The sequence below is a fragment of the Gymnoscopelus braueri genome (genome assembly GCF_963280865.1).
Source record: "Gymnoscopelus braueri genome assembly, chromosome: 11".
Lineage (NCBI taxonomy): Eukaryota > Metazoa > Chordata > Actinopteri > Myctophiformes > Myctophidae > Gymnoscopelus > Gymnoscopelus braueri.
Window position 1 is genome coordinate 7,636,994 of NC_137613.1, and position 20,542 is coordinate 7,657,535.

At 40.6% G+C, this 20,542-nt stretch overlaps 2 protein-coding genes across 2 annotated transcripts in view; one reads left to right on the forward strand and one right to left on the reverse strand.

Moving 5' to 3' along the window:
* LOC308094700 (uncharacterized protein) overlaps nucleotides 1-20,542 on the reverse strand; it is a 353,814-nt gene that overhangs the window by 193,550 nt on the left and 139,722 nt on the right. The window lies entirely within an intron of this gene.
* Nucleotides 4,297-6,827, forward strand: LOC308095807 (fish-egg lectin-like). The gene is made up of 5 exons (XM_080442884.1): nucleotides 4,297-4,387; nucleotides 4,500-4,736; nucleotides 4,888-5,093; nucleotides 5,705-5,829; nucleotides 6,580-6,827. Exons 1-5 carry the CDS (start codon nucleotides 4,333-4,335, stop codon nucleotides 6,719-6,721), a joined length of 765 nt encoding a protein of 254 aa, XP_080299010.1. The 5' UTR covers nucleotides 4,297-4,332; the 3' UTR covers nucleotides 6,722-6,827.

Here is a 20,542-nt window from a genome sequence, read left to right on the forward strand (position 1 = left end):
GTGCCCCCTCCCATGTGCTTTCTCCTCACTCTTCCTATGGCAGGGGGTTAGTAGGGCAGGGTGCTCGCTGGCTGCTCCTAACGGCCTTGGCTCTTTATGTTACCACAGTTACCACAATTATGTTTCCCCAGTGTCTCTAACTCTGGGCATACGCTATCATTAGGAATGTTTTGCTGTTTTACACCCTAAACCATCTCTTCTTAATTAATACAATTTGGTGTTCCAAACTTAATGTCCCCATCTCTCCATTTCTTCAATTCTTCCAGTACCTTCCATTTCTTCCTTTACCTTCTATAAGGCCCGGGCAACTGTGCTTGTGTTTGCCCCCACACTTGCCATGCTTTAGTCCAAGGCAAACTACAGTTTCACATCAAAGTAATTGTAACAGATTTTTTTCACCATACATTATTTCTATGATGTGTCCAAAACGCCTTACTAAAAGTCCTAAGAAATCCTAGTTGTGAAATGTTTAATTGGCATCAATCCAAGACGTCCACCAATTATAGTCAAAAAGGCATAAATTGCCATACAGCCTGTACTTCTGTTATATTGGTTCAGAAATGGGTAAGATGATTTAAAAAAAACTATTTTATCTGAATTTTATTCCTCAACTCAATATGTATTTGGAGTTTCCAATACTTTTGCACTTTTACTCAAGTAGGCCTATACATGATGTGAACATGTGCGGTACATCATTATCAGACTGAATTTATCCTTCAACTTCTAGTTTATGCCCCAAAATGACTGGATATACAGGTTTGTAGCAATTTGTATCATTTGTAGAAATATTAGAGGGGGTCTTCAACAGGGGGTCCGGGACCCCTAGGGGATCCTCAGAGCTACTATAGGGGGTCCGCCAAATCTTTGTCTGATAGGATGTTTTTTTTATGTTAACCACTTGAACCCTATAGCATCCCTATTCTCAGGGGAACATTAGCCGAAAATAGCCGATCTACAAGCTCACAACGCCTCGCGCTGCAAGGCGTTGTGAGCTTGTAGATCGGCTATTTTCGGCAAAGAGGTTTGGTGTAGGGGGGAAAGGAGCAAATCAAGTACTAAGTAGCATATTGGAGGTTTAAGTGGTTAAATGTCTGAAATTAACAAAACAAAATCATTTACACAACACTGATGACAGTCTATGAAGCTATCTATGAAATCTATGAAAATGTTTAATCTGCAGCACAATTTTATACAATATGTAGTGGGGGTCCCTGCTTCATCTTTCTCTCAGCTAAGGGGTCCCTGCTTCATCTCTCTCTCAGCTAAGGGGGTCTCTGCTTCATCTCTCTCTCAGCTAAGGGGTCCCTGCTTCATCTCTCTCTCTCAGCTAAGGGTTCCCTGCTTCATCTTTCTCTCAGTTAAGGGGTCCCTGCTTCATCTCTCTCTCAGTTAAGGGCCGGGCTCCCTGCTTCATCTCTCTCTCAGCTAAGGGGTCCCTGCTTCATCTCTCTCTCAGCTAAGGGGTCCTTGGCCTGAAAAACGTTGAAGACCCCTGCTTTAGACCATTTCCCCCATTTTTTTTTTTTTTTTAACAGTTTCAACAAAAAATGTTACATCGAGGTGCCCAGATGTCCTGTTACCATAATACAGACAGACAGACAGACAGACACAGAGATGACATTAACTGTACTGTACTTCATTCAAACACAGCAAGTGACAAGCCTACTTCAAAGTAAAGTCAGAGAAATAAGTACTCAGTAAAGTACAGATACTTGAAAAAAGTACTTCGTTACAGTAACGAAGTACTTGTACTCCGTTACTTCCCATCTCTGACAACAAGATACCAAAGTTTATTATGTCTCTTTGCCAGAGAGCAATAACCCACCTCATCATACAATACACATAGCTATCAGCAGTAATAAACCTGAGAACAAAAATTATTCAAAACAACATGCAGCAATTTAGGTGTTACAGGAGCTCTCATGAAAAGATTAACAACAAGATACCAAAGTATATTATGTAATAAACTGCCACCTCATCATACAATACACATAGTTATCAGCAGTAATAAACCTGAGAACAAAATGACTCAAAACAACATGCAGCATTTATTCAAGTAGCTTATGTCTGACCAAGTGTGCTTTTGATTCTGCTTGTGAAGATCTTTCCAAGACATTGGGGCATTAAAATAAAAGCCTGTATTTGTCAAATTCAGATGATGGGGGTCCAAAGTTCCAATCCAACATCATTGCAAGGTTATAAGGTAACTTTAGGTAGGTAGGTACTTTATTCATCCCGAGGGGGACTTACAGTAAGGTGTTACAGGACCTCTCATGAAAAGATTTACAACAACTACGGTACAGAAATATGTAAATCTTTCCCCCTGAGATACAGGATGTCATGAGGAAAACTTGAGAGAAAATCTGTTTCCATTATAGGACAGGTTGCAAATAACTTTATACATCCCTATTCTGGGTGGAACGTTTGCCAAAAATAGCAGATCTACAAGCTCACAACACATCCCAACTCGATGCGTTGTGAGCTTGTAGATCTGCTATTTTTGGTAAACAGATTTTATGTAGATAGAAAAAGAAAGCACCAAGTACAGTGCAACTGCAGGTCTATTTTACAACCTACGGTTAAACTGAAGAGATATTGATGAATTTCAAAGTATTCTGCAGCACCGTGTGGGACGTGTGGGTGGACGACGTCCACCCACACACGTGGCGGCACCCACTTTGAGAAGCCCTGCCTTAGAGTGGGAATCCTTGTAATGGTGGTGGTTTTAGTGCTCTGCTCAAGGGTTCAATGTTGTTGGGTATCATACATCTAATAGCCTACCAAACTACAGTATACAGTTACACATCACCAGATCCTCCTGTCATTGCTCTTACCCTTTAATTGATAGAAATACATTACCTCTAATTACCTTCCAAAGTTTGCAGGATTGGTCAGTTTTGAAGAAACATGCCTCAAATCATGAACCGAGCGTGCAATTTCCTTAAACTTTTGCAAGAAATGACACCTAAAAAAAATCAAATCAGCCTCATGGTGGCGCTATAACAGGCCGATTTGCGTTTTTCTGCCATTTTTGTTGTTGTTGTTGTTTTTGCAAATGTTTTCCAAACATCACATAAATCGGTACACATTATCTCTATAGTCATGTGATCAACGCGAATCTGTCCGATTGTCCATCCTGATTGGCTAAGATTGGCATCTAAAGTTTGCAGGAGTGGCTCGTTTTGAAAAAAAATCCTCAAATCATAAACACAGCGTCCGATTGCCGTGAAACTTTGCACGCACATTCCCACTAGACCGAGGAAAAAATGCAACTCTTTTCACATTGTCCTGTTATAGCGCCACCAGGAGGACATTTTTTGTGAAGCAAATCTTTTGATATTACTCCTACAAATTTTGTCCAAACATCACACAAATCGGTACACATTATATCTATAGTCCCCCCCAAGTTGTTTTTATTTGTTGTTTAAGCATGTAAAGCGTTTTTGGGTACAGAAAAGTGCTATATAAATGTGAGATATTATTATTATTATGTCAGTATCATGGTCAGTATAATGTCAGTGTCATGGTCAGTATCATAGTCAGTATCATGGTCAGTATCATGGTTAGTATCATGGTCAGTATCATATCAGTATCATGGTCAGTATCATATCAGTATCATGGTCAGTATCATGGTCAGTATCAGTATCATGGTCAGTATCATGGTCAGTATCATATCAGTATCATGGTCGGTATCATGCCAGTGTCATGGTCACCATGATACTGACCATGATATTGATATGATACTGACCATGACTAACCATGATACTGACCTGATACTGGCATGACCTTGACCTCCAACTTCCCAGTAAATCACTACATTGACGTGTCATCATAGGTCACACCAGTCATGTTTCTCCACCCAAAAGACTGTGATGGTGTGCTCGTTGAGCTTGAAGAGGCCTAAGCTCTGCTTTGTCTGACCAACTCTGTGGTGTTACTGAGAGTTGCTGTTGTTGTTCACATCACGTATATTCCTCCTCCAGTACAGCAACTGTCATTTCAATGAGTTTGTATTTGGCTTATCTTTGCTCTTCAGAGATGGGGCTTGGACAAAGTCTGTTCATATACTACGGCCACTAGTTTCTCATATAGTTTCTCAACTTGTGGAAAAAAACATCAGAAAAAATAAATAAACCTCCCCTCTGAAGCTGTTAAAATGGGTGTAACCACTCATATTTCTGTCTGACTAATCTGACATCCTTGTAACACTGTCTGGATACTGTTTTTTTTCACTAGACACGTGGTTCAAGACCATGATAAATATGACACATCAATCTGGAGGGACAGCAGTTCCAGAGAAGAGAGGCAGAAAGGCAGAGCAACTGAGACATCATGAGAGCTATTGCAGTCTTCTTGTTGGTGCTGGGTCACCTGGCTCTCTGTCAGGGTAAGTCACTGACCTTCAGTCCACTTTTTATCTCCTGTCAACATGCATTTTCAATCTTTGATTTTTGAATACGTTATAAAGGATAATTATCATGATGTTGTACTCCTCCCAGGTTGGAAATGCGCCGAGGGCCCACAGCTGTTCGGGGCATTCCAGGTTGATGCTGGCCTGGGACAAGTGGTTGCTGTAGACAAAGACCATCAAGCCTATTTGTTATTTTTCTCATCCTGGATCAGACTGCCAAATGCCAACCTGACGCATATCTCAGTGGGAGCAGCAGGGCCATGGGGAATTCATGTTTCAGACAACATCTACAAATATGTGGGTGGCAGCTGGGCACAAGTTTCAGGTAACCAAAACATTTTCAGCTTCAGCTTCTTAATTTGTACATCAAACGTCATGCAATAAATTATGGGAGATATGATGTGGTATTTGGACTGTTTATTGACACCATTGCACCATACTTAATATCTTCATATTTTTTTTATTGTTGCCTTTAGGACTCTTGATACAGGTGGATGCTGGAGGCGATGGTTATGCTATGGGAGTTAACAGAGGCAACGATCCCTATTGTCTTAGGGGTGCTGACACTTTCAATGGTGGCACTGCATCATGGACTGGTCTAGTAGGAAAGTTGAAGTACTTCAGCTGTGGCCCATATGGATGCTGGGGAGTCAACAGTGCAGACCAAATCTACTTCAACGCGGTAAGATTGTCAGGTTACAAATAACTAACTAACTAACTAACTAGTTAGAGTAGTTCCGGAGAAGCGGACTGAGTGGCCCTGTCTTTCCCTAAGAGGACTGACCGTGGGTAGCAATTGGGACGTAAGTCGGGGCTTGATCAACCCCGGCTGGGTCACCTGGGCGAGGGTGTATGTTGTTGCGAGACCCGAAACACCCGATGACCCCAGGCTACAACACTGATGATACGTCCCAGGCGCATCCATGTGATGTTTTCTTTATAGATACTAACTAACTAACTAAATAGATACATTGAAAAATCGATTATTAGATAAATAGATAAATAGTTAAATAACGATTTCTTCCGGTAAAAGGAAGTTTTAAAAAGTAATTTAAAAGAAGAAAGAAAGGTACGATCAACCTTTGTCTTCAACAGTCAGCAGGCTCAGTACACAGGCTTATAAGAGTAAATACTATATAAACATAGCTTCATTATCCAAAGCACTTCACAATGAGCATTACATTCACCCATTATTACACCAACGGTGGAAGCAACCATGCAAGGTACCAAACTGCTCATTGTTAGGGTCAGTCATCAACGTATTGCTTTGTGTTTTTCTTTTTTAATATGTAGCTCACATCTGCAGCCACCTGCTCATTCGCTCACTGGAAGCACATTGAAGGATCACTCGCAATGATTGAGGTGGGGAGTGACGGCAAGGCCTTTGGGGTAAACGGGAACGGTCACGTTTATGAAAGGTGAGCCAGAGCAAAATTTACACTTTTAGCGTCTTTTCTTGTTTGTGTGTGAACACTGAAATCTTAATGTCTTTAAGCCTCCATTGTTTTACCGTTTTTATTTTTCATAATTTGTTTTATATTGCATTTTTCTTTTTTGTCTGTTAATTTTGTATTGTAAACCCCTTTGAACTGCACTAACCTTTGGAATAGTAGTTTATAAATACAACTTACTGCAATGTAGAAGCACTCCGTTACAAGTAAAAGTCCGGAATTAAACATTTACTTGAGTAAAAGTATTGGCAATATTTTGAAAATAGCAGATCTACAAGCTCACAATGCGTTGCGAGCTGTGTAGATCGGCTATTTTCAAATGGCCGAAACGTGATAATAATCTAAATCTACAAAGTTACAAACTAAAGTTTTCAAATAATTGTAGCGGAGTAAAAGTACAATATTTGCCTCTGAGATGTAGTGGAGTAGAAGTAAAAGAACTGAAAATTGGAAATACTCTTGTTAAGTAAAAAAAATACCTCTGTACTTAATTACAGTACTTGAGTAAATATACTTAGCTACTTTACACCACTGAATCCTAGTAGATAGGTTTGAACATTACGGGCATCAATATAAGCCAAATGCTTTCTGTGGACACGGCCCCTTATAATACATTGGTATTGGTATAGACATTGGCTTCATAGGAAGTGTTACCTCCATGTACCCAATACCATGGTATGTGACTAACATTTATACATCAATATTGTGTCCTAACAGAGTTGGCATTACCGATGCACTTCCGGATGGGAGCGGTTGGCAGCAGATTCCCATGTGCTTGACCATGAGACAAGTCTCATATGATCTTGGTACTATTTATGGTGTGTCCCAAGGTGGAGTCGTCATGAAGTGCACTGCATGAGGTGTCAGCTGTGCAGCAGACCTCCAGTTCTCTTCTACTGCCCATCAAATACTTATTGAAAATCAAAAAAAATTAGATCATCACACTCTGTCATTAGGGATGTGACTTTTTGGGAGGGGTAGGGAATGTTTCTCTCTTCTGTGTTTAATTAAAATCTACAAGTCATTCAATAAACTTCTTTTCATCATCAATAAAAAAAATAAAAACACATTCAAACTCTTTATTTTTGACTACCTCTGCCAAACCTTGGCAGGTAATCCTTGTCCGTCTGGTTCCGCATGGGCGCGCATGTGTGCGTTCACTTACACAGCTGTCACTTAGCTTTGTTTTTTAGCCCGTTGTCTCAGTCACTGCTATAACTACCGTATATCACTTTACACATTTTGTTTATTATTAAGAAGAATATTATATATATATATATATATATATATTATTATATATAGTATTTATTACTTTATAAAACATAAATTAACCACTTTAGCCCTATTTTATACCTAGACACGCTAACAGCGCAACGCGTTGTGAGCTTGTAGATCTGCTATCATCACAAGGACCCCCAAATTGATATGTATATGGCCGTGGACGCCCATGTCAAAAGATGTAGTGCCAGGACCCCCCATAAGAAAGATTTATATTTATAACTTGGAGGGGAAAAAAGAGTGTTCCAAATTTGGCAAGATTTTGGGTACACCTTGATACATTTTCAGAACCTGGACTTGAACTTGCAACCTTCCATATCATAGGCAGGCGCCATTACTCAGTGAGCCACTGAGCTTTTGTTTAATGCTTATGAAAAACCCTAACTTTAAATCCATTTCACTGTATACCATTTGTATATTGTCCCTTACACCAGTAGGGATACTATAATACTAGTCCTGTGTAGTGGAAGAAAGCTGGCATCAAAATAATGCCATAATAAGGATTTGTTTAAAACGTCAAGATTCTTCAAAATGTTGAACTGTTATTTGTAGGACTTGAACCCAGGACCTTTTTGGACATGCAGAAAGAGTCTTTTCACAGTGAGGTATTGTGGTGACTGCTAGAATAGCCAAATAGAATAGATTAATCACAAAAAAGGCAGAGGATTTTTTCCATAAACATTGAAACATCTAAGCTAAACTAAATCATTTTAACTGCATATTTTGATATGTATTTTGTTGCAGTAATTAAGGAAGTGAAGGGACAGTGGAAGTTACAGTGGTTCTTCTTTAATCTGAAGCATGTTTTAAACACCACACTTAAAAGCACTAAAGAAACATGTGGAAATGTGTGGAGGTGCCATAGGCAAGCGAGTTCTGGCGTGGATACCTAGGCGACCTTGTAAACAAGGCCAAAGCAGGTTCAAGTCCCGCCTAGGCACTAAAGCACATACTCATCGATGTACTCTGTTACCCCTGGTGTACAGGGATGCAGTACAGTGGGGCCGGGGAGCGGTTTAGCTCCCCGGTGTTTCCACACAGTAAAACTAGGTGGTTATGGAAAAAGAAATCACGCCTATCTGAACTTTTATGTAACAATGACAATTAGGTGAGGTCACTTCCTGAACTGCACTCCTTCCACCTCACTGTTTGATGTCTGTGCTGCTGCCGCCCTGTCTGCTGACAGCTGAGCTTTTCTAAGCTTGTTTATTCACATTGTGATTTATTGAATATTGCTACCCACTGTTAAATATTGGAATGCAGCCAGTCCAGTAGATGGCACTCACGCACTAGGGTTACATTCAGCTCAGTGATGTTGTGTGTTGTGTGATAGGAACCTGTGTGTGTGTGTGTGTATGTGGGCCGGGGGGGAACAGTTTAGGTGACGGACCATTCATTCACAGCATCTGAAGCTACTGAAAGAATGTCTACTCTAGTCTGGAGCAGCAGCAGCAGCAGCATCATACAGGTAAAAGTGAATACAGTGGAATACGTTTTTAGATCGACCTGGGATTGTATAATTGTGTACTGGGCTGTCTGTAACTTGCAGCTTGGGCTTAAAGCTAACAACAGTCCATGTTAGACAAATGTATATGATTCATAAACATACTCACTGATCACTATCATGCTCCTTAGAATGTTTAGTTTAGTTTAAGGGTCTGATTTGTTGAAAATAGCTGATCAACAAGCTTGTAGATAAGCTATTTTCAAATAGCTGATGTATAGGGTTTATAGTGGCTATAGCTGATGTTGATGCTATATAAAAATTGTGTATTGTGTGATTACAGGTCAATCACTAAACACAGAAGGAGAGCTGTGTTGGTAAAGCCAGGTTATTCATATCTTTTCATTCATTTTCATGCAAGTATGGACATAATGGTGTCAACATGGCAAAAAAGCGCTGGTAGTCGGTACACCTGGTTTCTGCTGGGAACAGGGTTCGATTCCCTGCAGTGCTGTGCTTACTGTTTCACCTTTGTCCTGTTGTGTATGTTTACATTAAATGTTAGCACTCAATTCATTGATTTCATTGTGTACATTGCACTGTAAATGATGTCCCACAGTCAGAAAGTAATGCTCACTCATGCACTTTGATGTCATTATTGAATGCACGTCATCCTGGCTTGAAACCTCGAAATTTAGGAACATTAATTCATTTTTTATTTATCATGTACAATTATTTCATTCATTTAGACCCATTTGTGTTTGCTATTAGCCTACAGCCTATATTATGTGTGCAGTGTGCTTGAGAGATACATAGGGTGTATATTTTGTAATAACCTAATAGCACAATATTTCTACAGCTGTAGCCTATTGACTTGTCATATTATGGAGTCAAGCAAAGTTGAGCTTTTTGCAAACTGAAAGATGAAATGATGAGAATTCAACAGAAGTAGCTATTGCATGCAAGCAATCAAACTCATCTGTGTCACATATTTGGGATCCATACTCCCCCTTCTTAGAAACGCTCGTTTTAACATTTCAATGCTTTTTGAAAATATTCTGATACATAATTGCTTGCAGCAGGATTTTACATGAGTTAGAATTGCATCCATTCCCTTCTCTCAATTTCTCTACTTTCAGTCCAATGTTCCCCAACTTTAGCTCACAGAGGAGCAGTTGTGTCTAGTTTAGAGACACCCAGACGCACTCGGGTCTTGAACCTGTGACCTTCTGCTCACCAGACAGTCACTCTGCCCATTCACCTATGGCTGTCTCTTTGATCACAGTGCTTCTCAAACATTTTCATGTGAAGGACCCCCAAAGTGATATGTATTTGACCGCGGACCCCCATATGAAAAGATGTAGTGACAGACAGATTTATATTTAAAACTTTTTAGAAAAATTGTCAAGGAACCTTCTTTTTTTGTTGTTAAAGGGATATTTCACTTTCACATAAAATAAACATTAAAAAAAAATATTTTAAAAAAATGAAAGAAGTTATGGCAAAATAAAGGCCCCCTCCCACATTAGTAGGACACTCTAATGCGTGAGGGGGCCATGAATTTTCCATTACTTTTTTCATTTATTTTTAATATATTTTTTAAATGTTTCCCCCCGCCGAAAGTGAAGTATCCCTTTAATCAAAGCAGAATGAAGACTGAAGTGCTGAGAGGCAGCGAATAGCTCAGCCTGTTAAGAGGCTGTCTACATGAACCAGAGGACGTGGGTTCAAACCCCACTCTACTCTTTAACCTGAGGCTTTCCTTTGCAGGCTGACTTCCAGGAGAACAAGTTCAAAGCAGCACAGAAAGCAGTGTGAAGTGCGCTGGACCAGTGGCGCAGCGGACTAGTCCGCAGGATACCTTGCCGGTGGCTTCTCCACCGCTCGGTTCAAATCCCGTGTGGGGTCCTGAAAAATAACCCATCGATGCGTAAGCAGTGGGGGCGAGGGGGGCCGTGTCCTCCTCGTTGTTTCCAGATAATAAAGTGGTGGGGTTATAGCGAAAGAATACACAGCAGCTGAAATATTATAGTAGGATTAGAGAGAGGAATGGGTGGGGTTAGATAAAGGAAGAGGTGGGGCTTAGAGAGAGGAAGGGGAAGAGTATTATTTCTATATATTATAATAAAAAGTGCATTCAGGTATTATGAATCAAGGGGTGGGGTTAACCGTTAAAATAAAGGAAGGGGTGGGGTTAGAGAGAGGAAGGGGTGAGTTAGAGAGGGGAAGGGGAGAGGAAGGGGTTAGATGAAGGAAGACAGAGAGGAAAGGGTCGAGAGAGACAAATTATAATAGATGATATAACAACTATTATAATAGATGATAAATTATATCTAACTATAACTCCTCTATGATATAGATGATATCTATTACTGTAATATAGATGACATGGCTATAATGTCATGTAGTTATCGAGTAATATATATCATCTATCATAGTAATAGATTATCATCTATTATAATATTATAATAGATGATATAGTTGTCATATCATCTATATTTCATCTATTATAATTTGTTTCTCCCATCCTTTCCTCTCTGTCTTCCTTTATCTAATCCCTTCTCTAAGGGTTCCTCAGCCCACCCCTTCCTCTATCTAACCCCGCCCCTTCCTTTATATAACCCCACCCTTTCCTTTATCTAACCCCACCCATTCCTCTCTCTAATCCTACTATAATATTTCAGCTTGCTGTGTATTCTTTCGCTATAACCCCACCACTTTATTATCTGGAAACAACGAGGAGGACACGGCCCCCCTCGCCCCCACTGCTTACGCATCGATGGGTTATTTTTCAGGACCCGACACGGGATTTGAACCGAGCGGTGGAGAAGCCACCGGCAAGGTATCCTGCGGACTAGTCCGCTGCACCACTGGTCCAGCGCACTTCACACTGCTTTCTGTGCTTCTTTGAACTTGTTCTCCTGGAAGTCAGCCTGCAAAGGAAAGCCTCAGGTTAAAGAGTAGAGCGGGGTTTGAACCCACGTCCTCTGGTTCATGTAGACAGCCTCTTAACAGGCTGAGCTAGTTGCTGTCTCTCTGCACTTCGGTCTTCGTACAGTCTTCATTCTGCTTTGATTAACAACAAAAAAGAAGGTTCCTTGACATTTTTTCTAAAAGGTTTTAAATATAAATCTTATATAAATCTGTCTGGCACTACATCTATTCATATGGGGGTCCGTGGCCAAATACATATCACTTTGGGGGTCCTTCACATGAAAATGTTTGAGAACCACTGTGATCAAAGAGACAGCCATAGGTGAATGGGCAGAGTGACTGTCTGGTGAGCAGAAGGTCACAGGTTCAAGACCGACTACTGCAGTGTGTCTGGTTGTCTCTAAACTAGCCATAACTGCTCCTCTGTGAGCTAAAGCTGTGGAACATTGGACTGTAAGAAGGGAAAAGTGGAGACATTTTGAGAAAAAGGAAGGGAATGGATGCAATTCTAACCCAGCTTCATGTAAAATCCTGCTGCAAGCAATTATGTATCCGAATATTTTCAAAAAGCACTGAAATGTTAAAACTAGCGTTTCTAAGAAGGGGGAGTATATATGACACAGATGAGTTTGATTGCTTGCATGCAATAGCTACTTCTGTTGATACACATTTCTCATCATTTCATTTTTCAGTTTGCAAAAAGCTCAACTTTGCTTGACTCCATTATTCTTACAGATCGTTTTAGTAGGAACAAGTCAATAGGCTACAGCTGTAGAAATATTGTGCTATTAGGTCATTACAAAATATACACCCTATGTATCTCTCAAGCACACTGCACACATGATATAGGCTGTAGGCTAATAGCAAACGCAAATAGGTCTAAATGAATGAAATAATTGTACATGATAAATAAAAACAAAATAATGTTTCTACATTTCGAGGTTTCAAGCCAGGATGACGTGTATTCAATAATGACATCAAAGTGCATGACTTTCTGTGGGACATAATTTACAGTGCAATGTACATATCTAATTCAAGGTATTTTATAAATCGCCATCATTTGGGTCTGCTGCCACGGATAGGAGGTTATTATTCCATCAATAAATACAAATATATAATAAAGAAAGCATGCACACCCAGATCCAAGTGATCAAATGCACAGCAACATCCTATGCCTATGCTTGAACCACAATGAAATTAAAACATGCAGTCAGCATGTGGTGAATATTCTGTGTTGGTCAGTATGTTTGACTTGACCACAGTTTTTAACATCCCAGATCCATCTAGATATTAATCCACTGTGCCGACTAATACACCATGACATAGGAGTATGTGCTAAAGATGTAATCACAGGTAATCACAGGGCTATCTGCTTGATATATTATAATAAAAAGTGCATTCAGGTATTATGAATCAATGAATTGAGTGCTAACATTTAATGTAAACATACACAACAGGACAAAGGTGAGTCAGTAAGCACAGCGCTGCAGGGAATCGAACCCTGTTCCCAGCAGAAACCAGGTGTACCGACGACCAGCGCTTTTTGCCATGTTGACACCGTATGTCCAAACTTGCAAGAAAATGTATGAAAAGATATGAATAACCTGGCTTTACCAACACAGCTCTCCTTCAGTGTTTAGTGATTTGACCTGTAATCACACTATACAATAGCACTGTGATTCTCAGACTGGGGTCCCCAGACTTTTATTTTGTATTTTTGATGTAGCATCAACATCAGCTATAGCCACTATAAACCACATCAGCTATTTGAAAATAGCTGATCTACAAGCTTGTTGATCAGCTATTTTCAACAAATCAGACCCTTAAACTAAGCTAAACATTCTAAGGAGCATGATAGTGATCAGTGAGTATGTTTATGAATCATATACATTTGTCTAACATGGACTGTTGTTAGCTTTAAGCCCAATAAGCTGCAGGTTACACACAGCCCAGTACACAATTATACAATCCCAGGTCGATCTAAAAACTAATCCACTGTATTCACCAACTCACCAGGTTATTTGAGCATTAAATCGTTTGCTTTACTATGTTATAAACTGTCTCACTGCCTGCTCTCACAGTCAGTGAGACAGGTCTATGCTGTCACAGTCAGTGAGACAGGTGTATGCTGTCACAGTCAGTGAGACAGGTCTATGCTGTCACAGTCAGTGAGACAGGTCTATGCTGTCACAGTCAGTGAGACAGGTGTATGCTGTCACAGTCAGTGAGACAGGTCTATGCTGTCACAGTCAGTGAGACAGGTCTATGCTGTCACAGTCAGTGAGACAGGTGTATGCTGTCACAGTCAGTGAGACAGGTGTATGCTGTCACAGTCAGTGAGACAGATCTATGCTGTCACAGTCAGTGAGACAGATCTATGCTGTCACAGTCAGTGAGACAGATCTATGCTGTCACAGTCAGTGAGACAGGTCTATGCTGTCACAGTCAGTGAGACAGGTCTATGCTGTCACAGTCAGTGAGACAGATAAAAATCCAGGTCTTAATGTCATCAAACGTTAAAGTTAGCGTTGTGATGCTAACGATGCTAGCTAGAGCAGATAACCGTCCGTTTTAGTTTTCAACAAACCGTCCTTCTTCAAGGCCTCCGTGTAACAGGCTCTATTCATTACTAATGTGTTTAATAACTCTATGAATGTGTTTAATAACTCTATGAAGGTGTTTAATAACTCTATGAATGTGTTTAGTTAACAGACCAGAATCCTTCCAGTAGCTTCAGATGTTGGTGATGAATGAATGGTCCGTCACCTAAACTGTTCCCCCCGGCCCACACAAACAGACACGCACATAGGTTCCTACCACTATCTCCACACATGTTGTAACAACTGTTGTGTGTCAACGTGTTACTTAAATATTTAGTGTGCAACAACCTGAATTAAACCAAGACACAAAGCAAGTATTTTAGTTGCTGATGGATATGTTTTGTGGACCAGATTGATATGATCTAGAAATATCAATCTAACCAGTCAAATTAATATAGTGATGTCTTTTTGGGCCTGTACTTCAGTCTTTTAAACATGCTTTCTGTAACTCCACTATACTTTCCCTACCAAGGTCATGTAGCTGGCTCCATAGTTGCTATCTGGTGCCGGCTCCATAGTTGCTATCTGGTGCCGGCTCCATATGTTTTCAATCAGTAAAAACATGTCTTGGTCAACGCTTTGTGATTTAATGTCCTAATGACCTGTATCTCTGTACGATGACCTATATCTCTGTATGACCTGACATCGTCACTAATTTACTCTGTCAGCTGTCACCCTGTCAACTTGTTTATGGAACCATAAGTTGTACACAAGGATACTATAAGATGAACAACAACTTATTATGATGACACCCTGATGCCTGACAGCTCATCAGATATGATCTGACGTCTGAGGGTCTTAACCAATCGTTAGGATCCACCTCATATCTGATGTCCGGACTCCAACTTGTGTATAAATACTATTGCCTGTATTTGTAACGTTAGTGTGTGATTATTATTAACGTCTGTAACTTGTACTGTCCTAGTGAGCACGCTCAGGCAATACAGAACTGTTTCATCCTTGGACTTTCATTCGCCTTTGTCTGACTCTCATTTCTTTATGTCGACTGGTCAAATCTCGGGGTCTTAGAATTAAAACCATCTCTTCGCTTTCTTGGGCTCAGCCCTATTTATAGGGTACTTATTTAACCCTAACAGTTGCTTTTATTACCTCCTAGAATCATGACAACACGTTACACCCCCATGTGTGTCCCTATACAATCTGGTTACCCATGCAGGAGTGCAGTTCAGGAAGTGACCTCACCTAATTGTGATTACATAAAAGTTCAGATAGGTGTAATTTCTTTTGCCATAACCACCATGTTTTACCGTGTGGAAACACCGGGGAGCTAAACCGCTCCCCGGCCCCACTGTACTGCATCCCCGTACACCAGGGGTAACAGAGTACATCGATGAGTATGTGCTTCAGTGCCTAGGCGGGACTTGAACCTGCTTTGGCCTTGTTTACAAGGTCGCCTAGGTATCCACGTCAGAACTCGCTTGCCTATGGCACCTCTACACATTTCCACATGTTTCTTTCGTGGTTTTAAGTGTGGTGTTGAAAACATGCTTCAGATTAAAGAAGAAGAACCACTGTAACTCCCACTGTCCCTTCACTTCCTTAATTACTGCTACAAAATACATATCAAAATATGCAATTAAGTCTTTTTTGTGATGAATCTATTACATCTATTTGGCTGTTCTAGCAGTCACCACAATAGCTCACTGTGAAAAGATGCTCTCTACATGTCCAAAAGCCAAGGTCCTGAGTTCAAGTCCCATTAATAACTGTTCAACATTTTGAAGACTCTTGACGTTTTAAACAAATCCTTATTATGGCCACCCCAGCACAATCTTTTCAGGTGGAGGTCTGCGGCCAATACGTATCAATTTTAGTAATAGTTTTCACTTTTAATGCCAGATTTCTTCCACTACACAGGACTAGTATAGTATCCATACTGGTGTAAGAGACAATAACATGGTATACAGTGAAATGGATTTAAACTGAAAAGCTCAGTGGTTCACTGAGTAATGGCGCCTGCCTGTGTACCGAGAGGTTGCAAGTTTGAATCCCGGTTCGGTCAAGGTGTCCCCAACATCTTGCCAAATTTGGAACACTTTTTTTTTTAAAGGTTTGAATACAAATCTTTCTTATGGGGGGGTCCTGGCACTACATCTTTTCACATGGGCGTCCACGGCCATATACATTGGGGGTCCTTGTGTTGAACTTGTTTGAGAACTACTGTGACTAGCCATAGCTGAATGGGTAGAGAGGCTGCCTGGTAAGTGGATGGTCACAGGTTCAAGTCACACCCCAACATCATGTCTGGCTGTCACTTCTTCTGAGAAAGTGTGGGGAAAGGGACTTTAGTTGCAGCTGGCTTTGAACTATACAGTACATTAAAACATAAGCATATTGAGGTTGTAGAAATGATATGTTAACTCCATTACACCTAGTAGCCTGCGTTGACTTAGTTACTATGTTTAAAGTAAGCTTGAATCAGGCATAAATCCATTTAAATAAAGTGAATTCAGGGTTTAATTTAGAACATGAATGCGTCCGAGTCACAAAAGCCAACAGGGACAAAAGTACAGGGAGTGGCACTCCCCTCTAACCTAGTGTGCTTAACATAAAATTGCTGCATGTGGAAATGACCCCATCATTCCAGGTTTAAAAAAAAAAAAATGAACACAGAATAGACTGTAGGTCTGAACAAGTGTCTCAGGACATGGTGATGGAAGGTGCAGTGCATTTCTTGCAGGTGATGGGAGAGGTTTGGTGGACTGAAGATTAGAAAAAAATAAAATGCATGCAGTAATGCATATACATTTTAACCTGTACCTCCCCCCTCCTATGAGACATTTTAACACTGTACCCCCCCATAACATTGTAACCAATCAACTCGAGTGCCAATAAACCAGGGAAATGTAAATGCAACGCAAACCATGAGCAGGGCACCACAGGGATTTGAACCCTGTCCTAGTAAAACCAGGAGAACCAGACAAGTGCCTTATTTTTGGTTTGTTGCGTTAGTTTTTTTTTTTATGACGCGAATGGTGTAACGCAAGTGACCTCCCTAACCCTAACCATCAGCCGCAAAGAATACAAAAGATACAGTTCTTACCTTGAGCAGTCTTCTCTTCATATTCTTCTGTAAATGATGAGTGGCGCAGAAAATTTTTCAGATGACGGAACGTAAATGACGCGAAAATCGACAAAAGCATGAATGACATATCAGTAAAGACAGCGCACAACAGGCAAAATGGTTCCTACCTTCCTGCCATCTTCACTGCACACGCTGCAGCAACAGCATCATAGTTCCTACCTTTCTGCCATCTTCACTGCACACCTTTCATACAGTATCAGAAATACACATCAACTAAGACCGCTAACGGTTCTCAAACATTTACATGTCAAGGACCCACAAATGTATTTATATTTGGCCACAGACCCCATCTGAAAACATGTGCCAGGGACCCACATACAGGAGTTGAATTGTTTTTTTTAATAGCAAATCTACATGAAAGCACAGACTTCTGGAATTGTTTGGAATACAACACAAATCTTGTAGCCTTATGGGGTCCCAGTCAGAAGGGATGTGCTTTTGAAAACGACTGATTGAGTTGGTTTTAGTAGTTGTAGTTTAGGTGTAGACTATAGTTTAGGCTACAAACCCAATTCTTAAACAATAATGTTAAATATTCAGGCTAAAAAGATGTAATGTTCATATCATTCTAACAGTTTGTATTTACCTGCAGCAGAGGGGACAGGTTCCATTCTGAAGTGATCCACCCTGGCATCTCTCACCTGCCTTCTATTTATATCTAATAAGCACTGCTCACATCCAGTCTGGAGGGAATGGATCCCAGTTTGCTCTCAATCAACACTAATGATAATGACACTAGTGTGCGTGTGTGCGTGTGTGTGTGTATGTGTGTGTGTATGCGTGCGTGCGTGCGTGCGTGCGTTCGTGCGTGCGTTCTTCATGTAAATAGTGGAAGGTAACTGGGGTCTTCAACACACGTTTTTCAAGCCACAACGACCCCTGTGTTAGTGAGTGCTACCTACTGGGCTGGCTGCATTTCCAATATTTAACCGTGGCTAGCAATATTCAATAAATGTGTGAAGAAACAAGCTTAGTTAGAGAGTGGGACACGGACACACATACACACACAACAGTACATCGATGAGTGTTGGCTTCAGTGCCTAGGCTGGACTTGAACCTGTGGCCCTGTTTGCAGAGACCACAGAGGTGTCCACGAACCATCCGCCTGCCTACAGCACCTCCACACATTTACACATGTGTTTCTTTTAGTGCTTTCAAGTGTAGTTCCTGGATGTTAAGTCTTCAAAACATGCTTCAGAGTAAAGGAGCAGGAAGATTTGAACCCACGACTTTTGGATCATGTAGACAATGTTCAACACAGTGAGCTGAGATACCATGCTGCCAGCTCCAGTCCAGTTTGTGTTCTGCTTTAAGTGACAACAACGATACAAACAAACTGCAGATTTTTGTTTTGGTATATTGTGCTGTTGCTTGTCAGCCTTGTCTAGAATCTTTAGATGTTTGAATGTTAATGGAGCACAATGGAAACAAGCCTCTGGCCTGGGTTCAAATCCTACAAATAGCAGATATACATGTTTAATTCATTGTATAGCTGTACCTCTGTGCTTTTTGCAAACTGTTAATAAAGTATTCAATCAATCAAAACAATCTTGAAATAATTGTGACAAAGTTTTAATACTTTTGAAAGTACTTTCTTTTGGGGCCCCCTGGCATAAAATCTGTTCAGATGAGGGTCCGCAGCAAAATACATATCAATTTGGGGGTCCTTGATATGAAGAATTTGAAAACCACTGTGTTGTTCAAAGGAGTGGCCATAGTTGAATGGGTAGAGAGCCTGCCTTGTAAACAGAAAGCCCTGGGTTCAAATCCTGGGCCTGGCAATGTGAATGTGTCCGTGAGAAAGACACTGAGCTCCTAGCTGCTCCTCTGTGGGTAGCAATCAGCTGGGTAAAACCGAATTTGCCCCGTGGGATCAATTTGAATTGATATGAGAAGGGTGGGGGTGTGACGTTGCAACGGTCCATTTTATTCCCCCTAAATGCACAGTGCAGGAGCTTTGAGAGTCTGTTTGCCTCCCTTGAGTCAGTATGACAGTATCGTGTTTTCTATCAATATGTTGGATTCATGTTAAAGGGATAGTTCACCCAAATAAAAAGGCCTTTTTCATGGAGACTTGAATTCATGGATATGTTTTTTGTTTTTGTCGCATTCCTATGCCAATAATTTGATGACCGGCAGCGGTTTCGGTAGGAGACACAAAGAGTCTCCTTTGTGTTTCATCAAATACTTTAAGGAAAACTTGACCTTTGGCTCTGTACATGATTCTGCTCCTATTTCTCTACAGTTTAGGCATTTAGCAGACGCTCTTAATCCAGAGCGACTCACAGTAAGCAAGGTAAACACGAGGTGATACATCAAAATGCATAGAAATAGTAATCTAGTATCATAGGTAAACCAAGAACCTTTCCTCAGTCTAAACAGTATAATATGAAGACGTCTCTCTACACCAAACCTCTTTGCCAAAAAAATAGCAGATCTACAAGCTGACAACGTGTCGTGCTGTCATCATACTGTACCTGCTGGTCTATGCCACCATGTGTAGTAGATGTCTCCTTGACATGTTTTTCTTTTACGGTATCATCTTTTTATCACCCCCCCCCTCCTGTTTAGACAAAAGAAAAAAGCAGTAGGCCTATAGTACAGTTGTAACTCAAGTCCTCAGGATGTGTTTGTGTTATCCTCCAGTAGCCTTACTGTCTGACTGCACCACGTGCTGTTTTACATTTCTGACTGATAACGTATTAAATCAATCAAAAAGGTCAGTTCCACTAAGACTAGAGGCTTTAAGGGGTTAAATACGGAGCTCAACATTTCGCTTGCAAAGCAGAAGGGATTAAACTAAACTCTAACAACTAAACAACTGCATTTTACTCAGAAAAACTACACATTTAAAATGGGTAAAGAAACAAACACAATGTCATCGTGAGGCTGACAGAATGCAAGGCTCCACAATGAGAAGTAGCAGAGCTACACACACAGGGACTCCCTCATCAATGCCTTCTGGTATTGTGAGAAACTTAGAAAGACTTGGGAGAATATTGGGAGATTATTTACTTTGTACATTGTAAATGTGTCACCACTATAAGTTAATGCACTGAGAAACAAAACCCTTGTCCCTCCTTGGTTTTTGTATGATGACTATGCCTATGGTCTTGTCAAGTGTCAAGAAGCATGTTGTACCTTATGTACTTATTCACTCATTCACTAGCACAGACCACGCCTTCATTCACTAGCACAGGCCACGCCTTCATTCACTAGCACAGGCCACGCCTTCATTCACTAGCACAGACCACGCCTTCAAACCATACATCGTTTAAGATTTTTATTTTATTTAGAAAAGAAGGCGATGAACCTGAA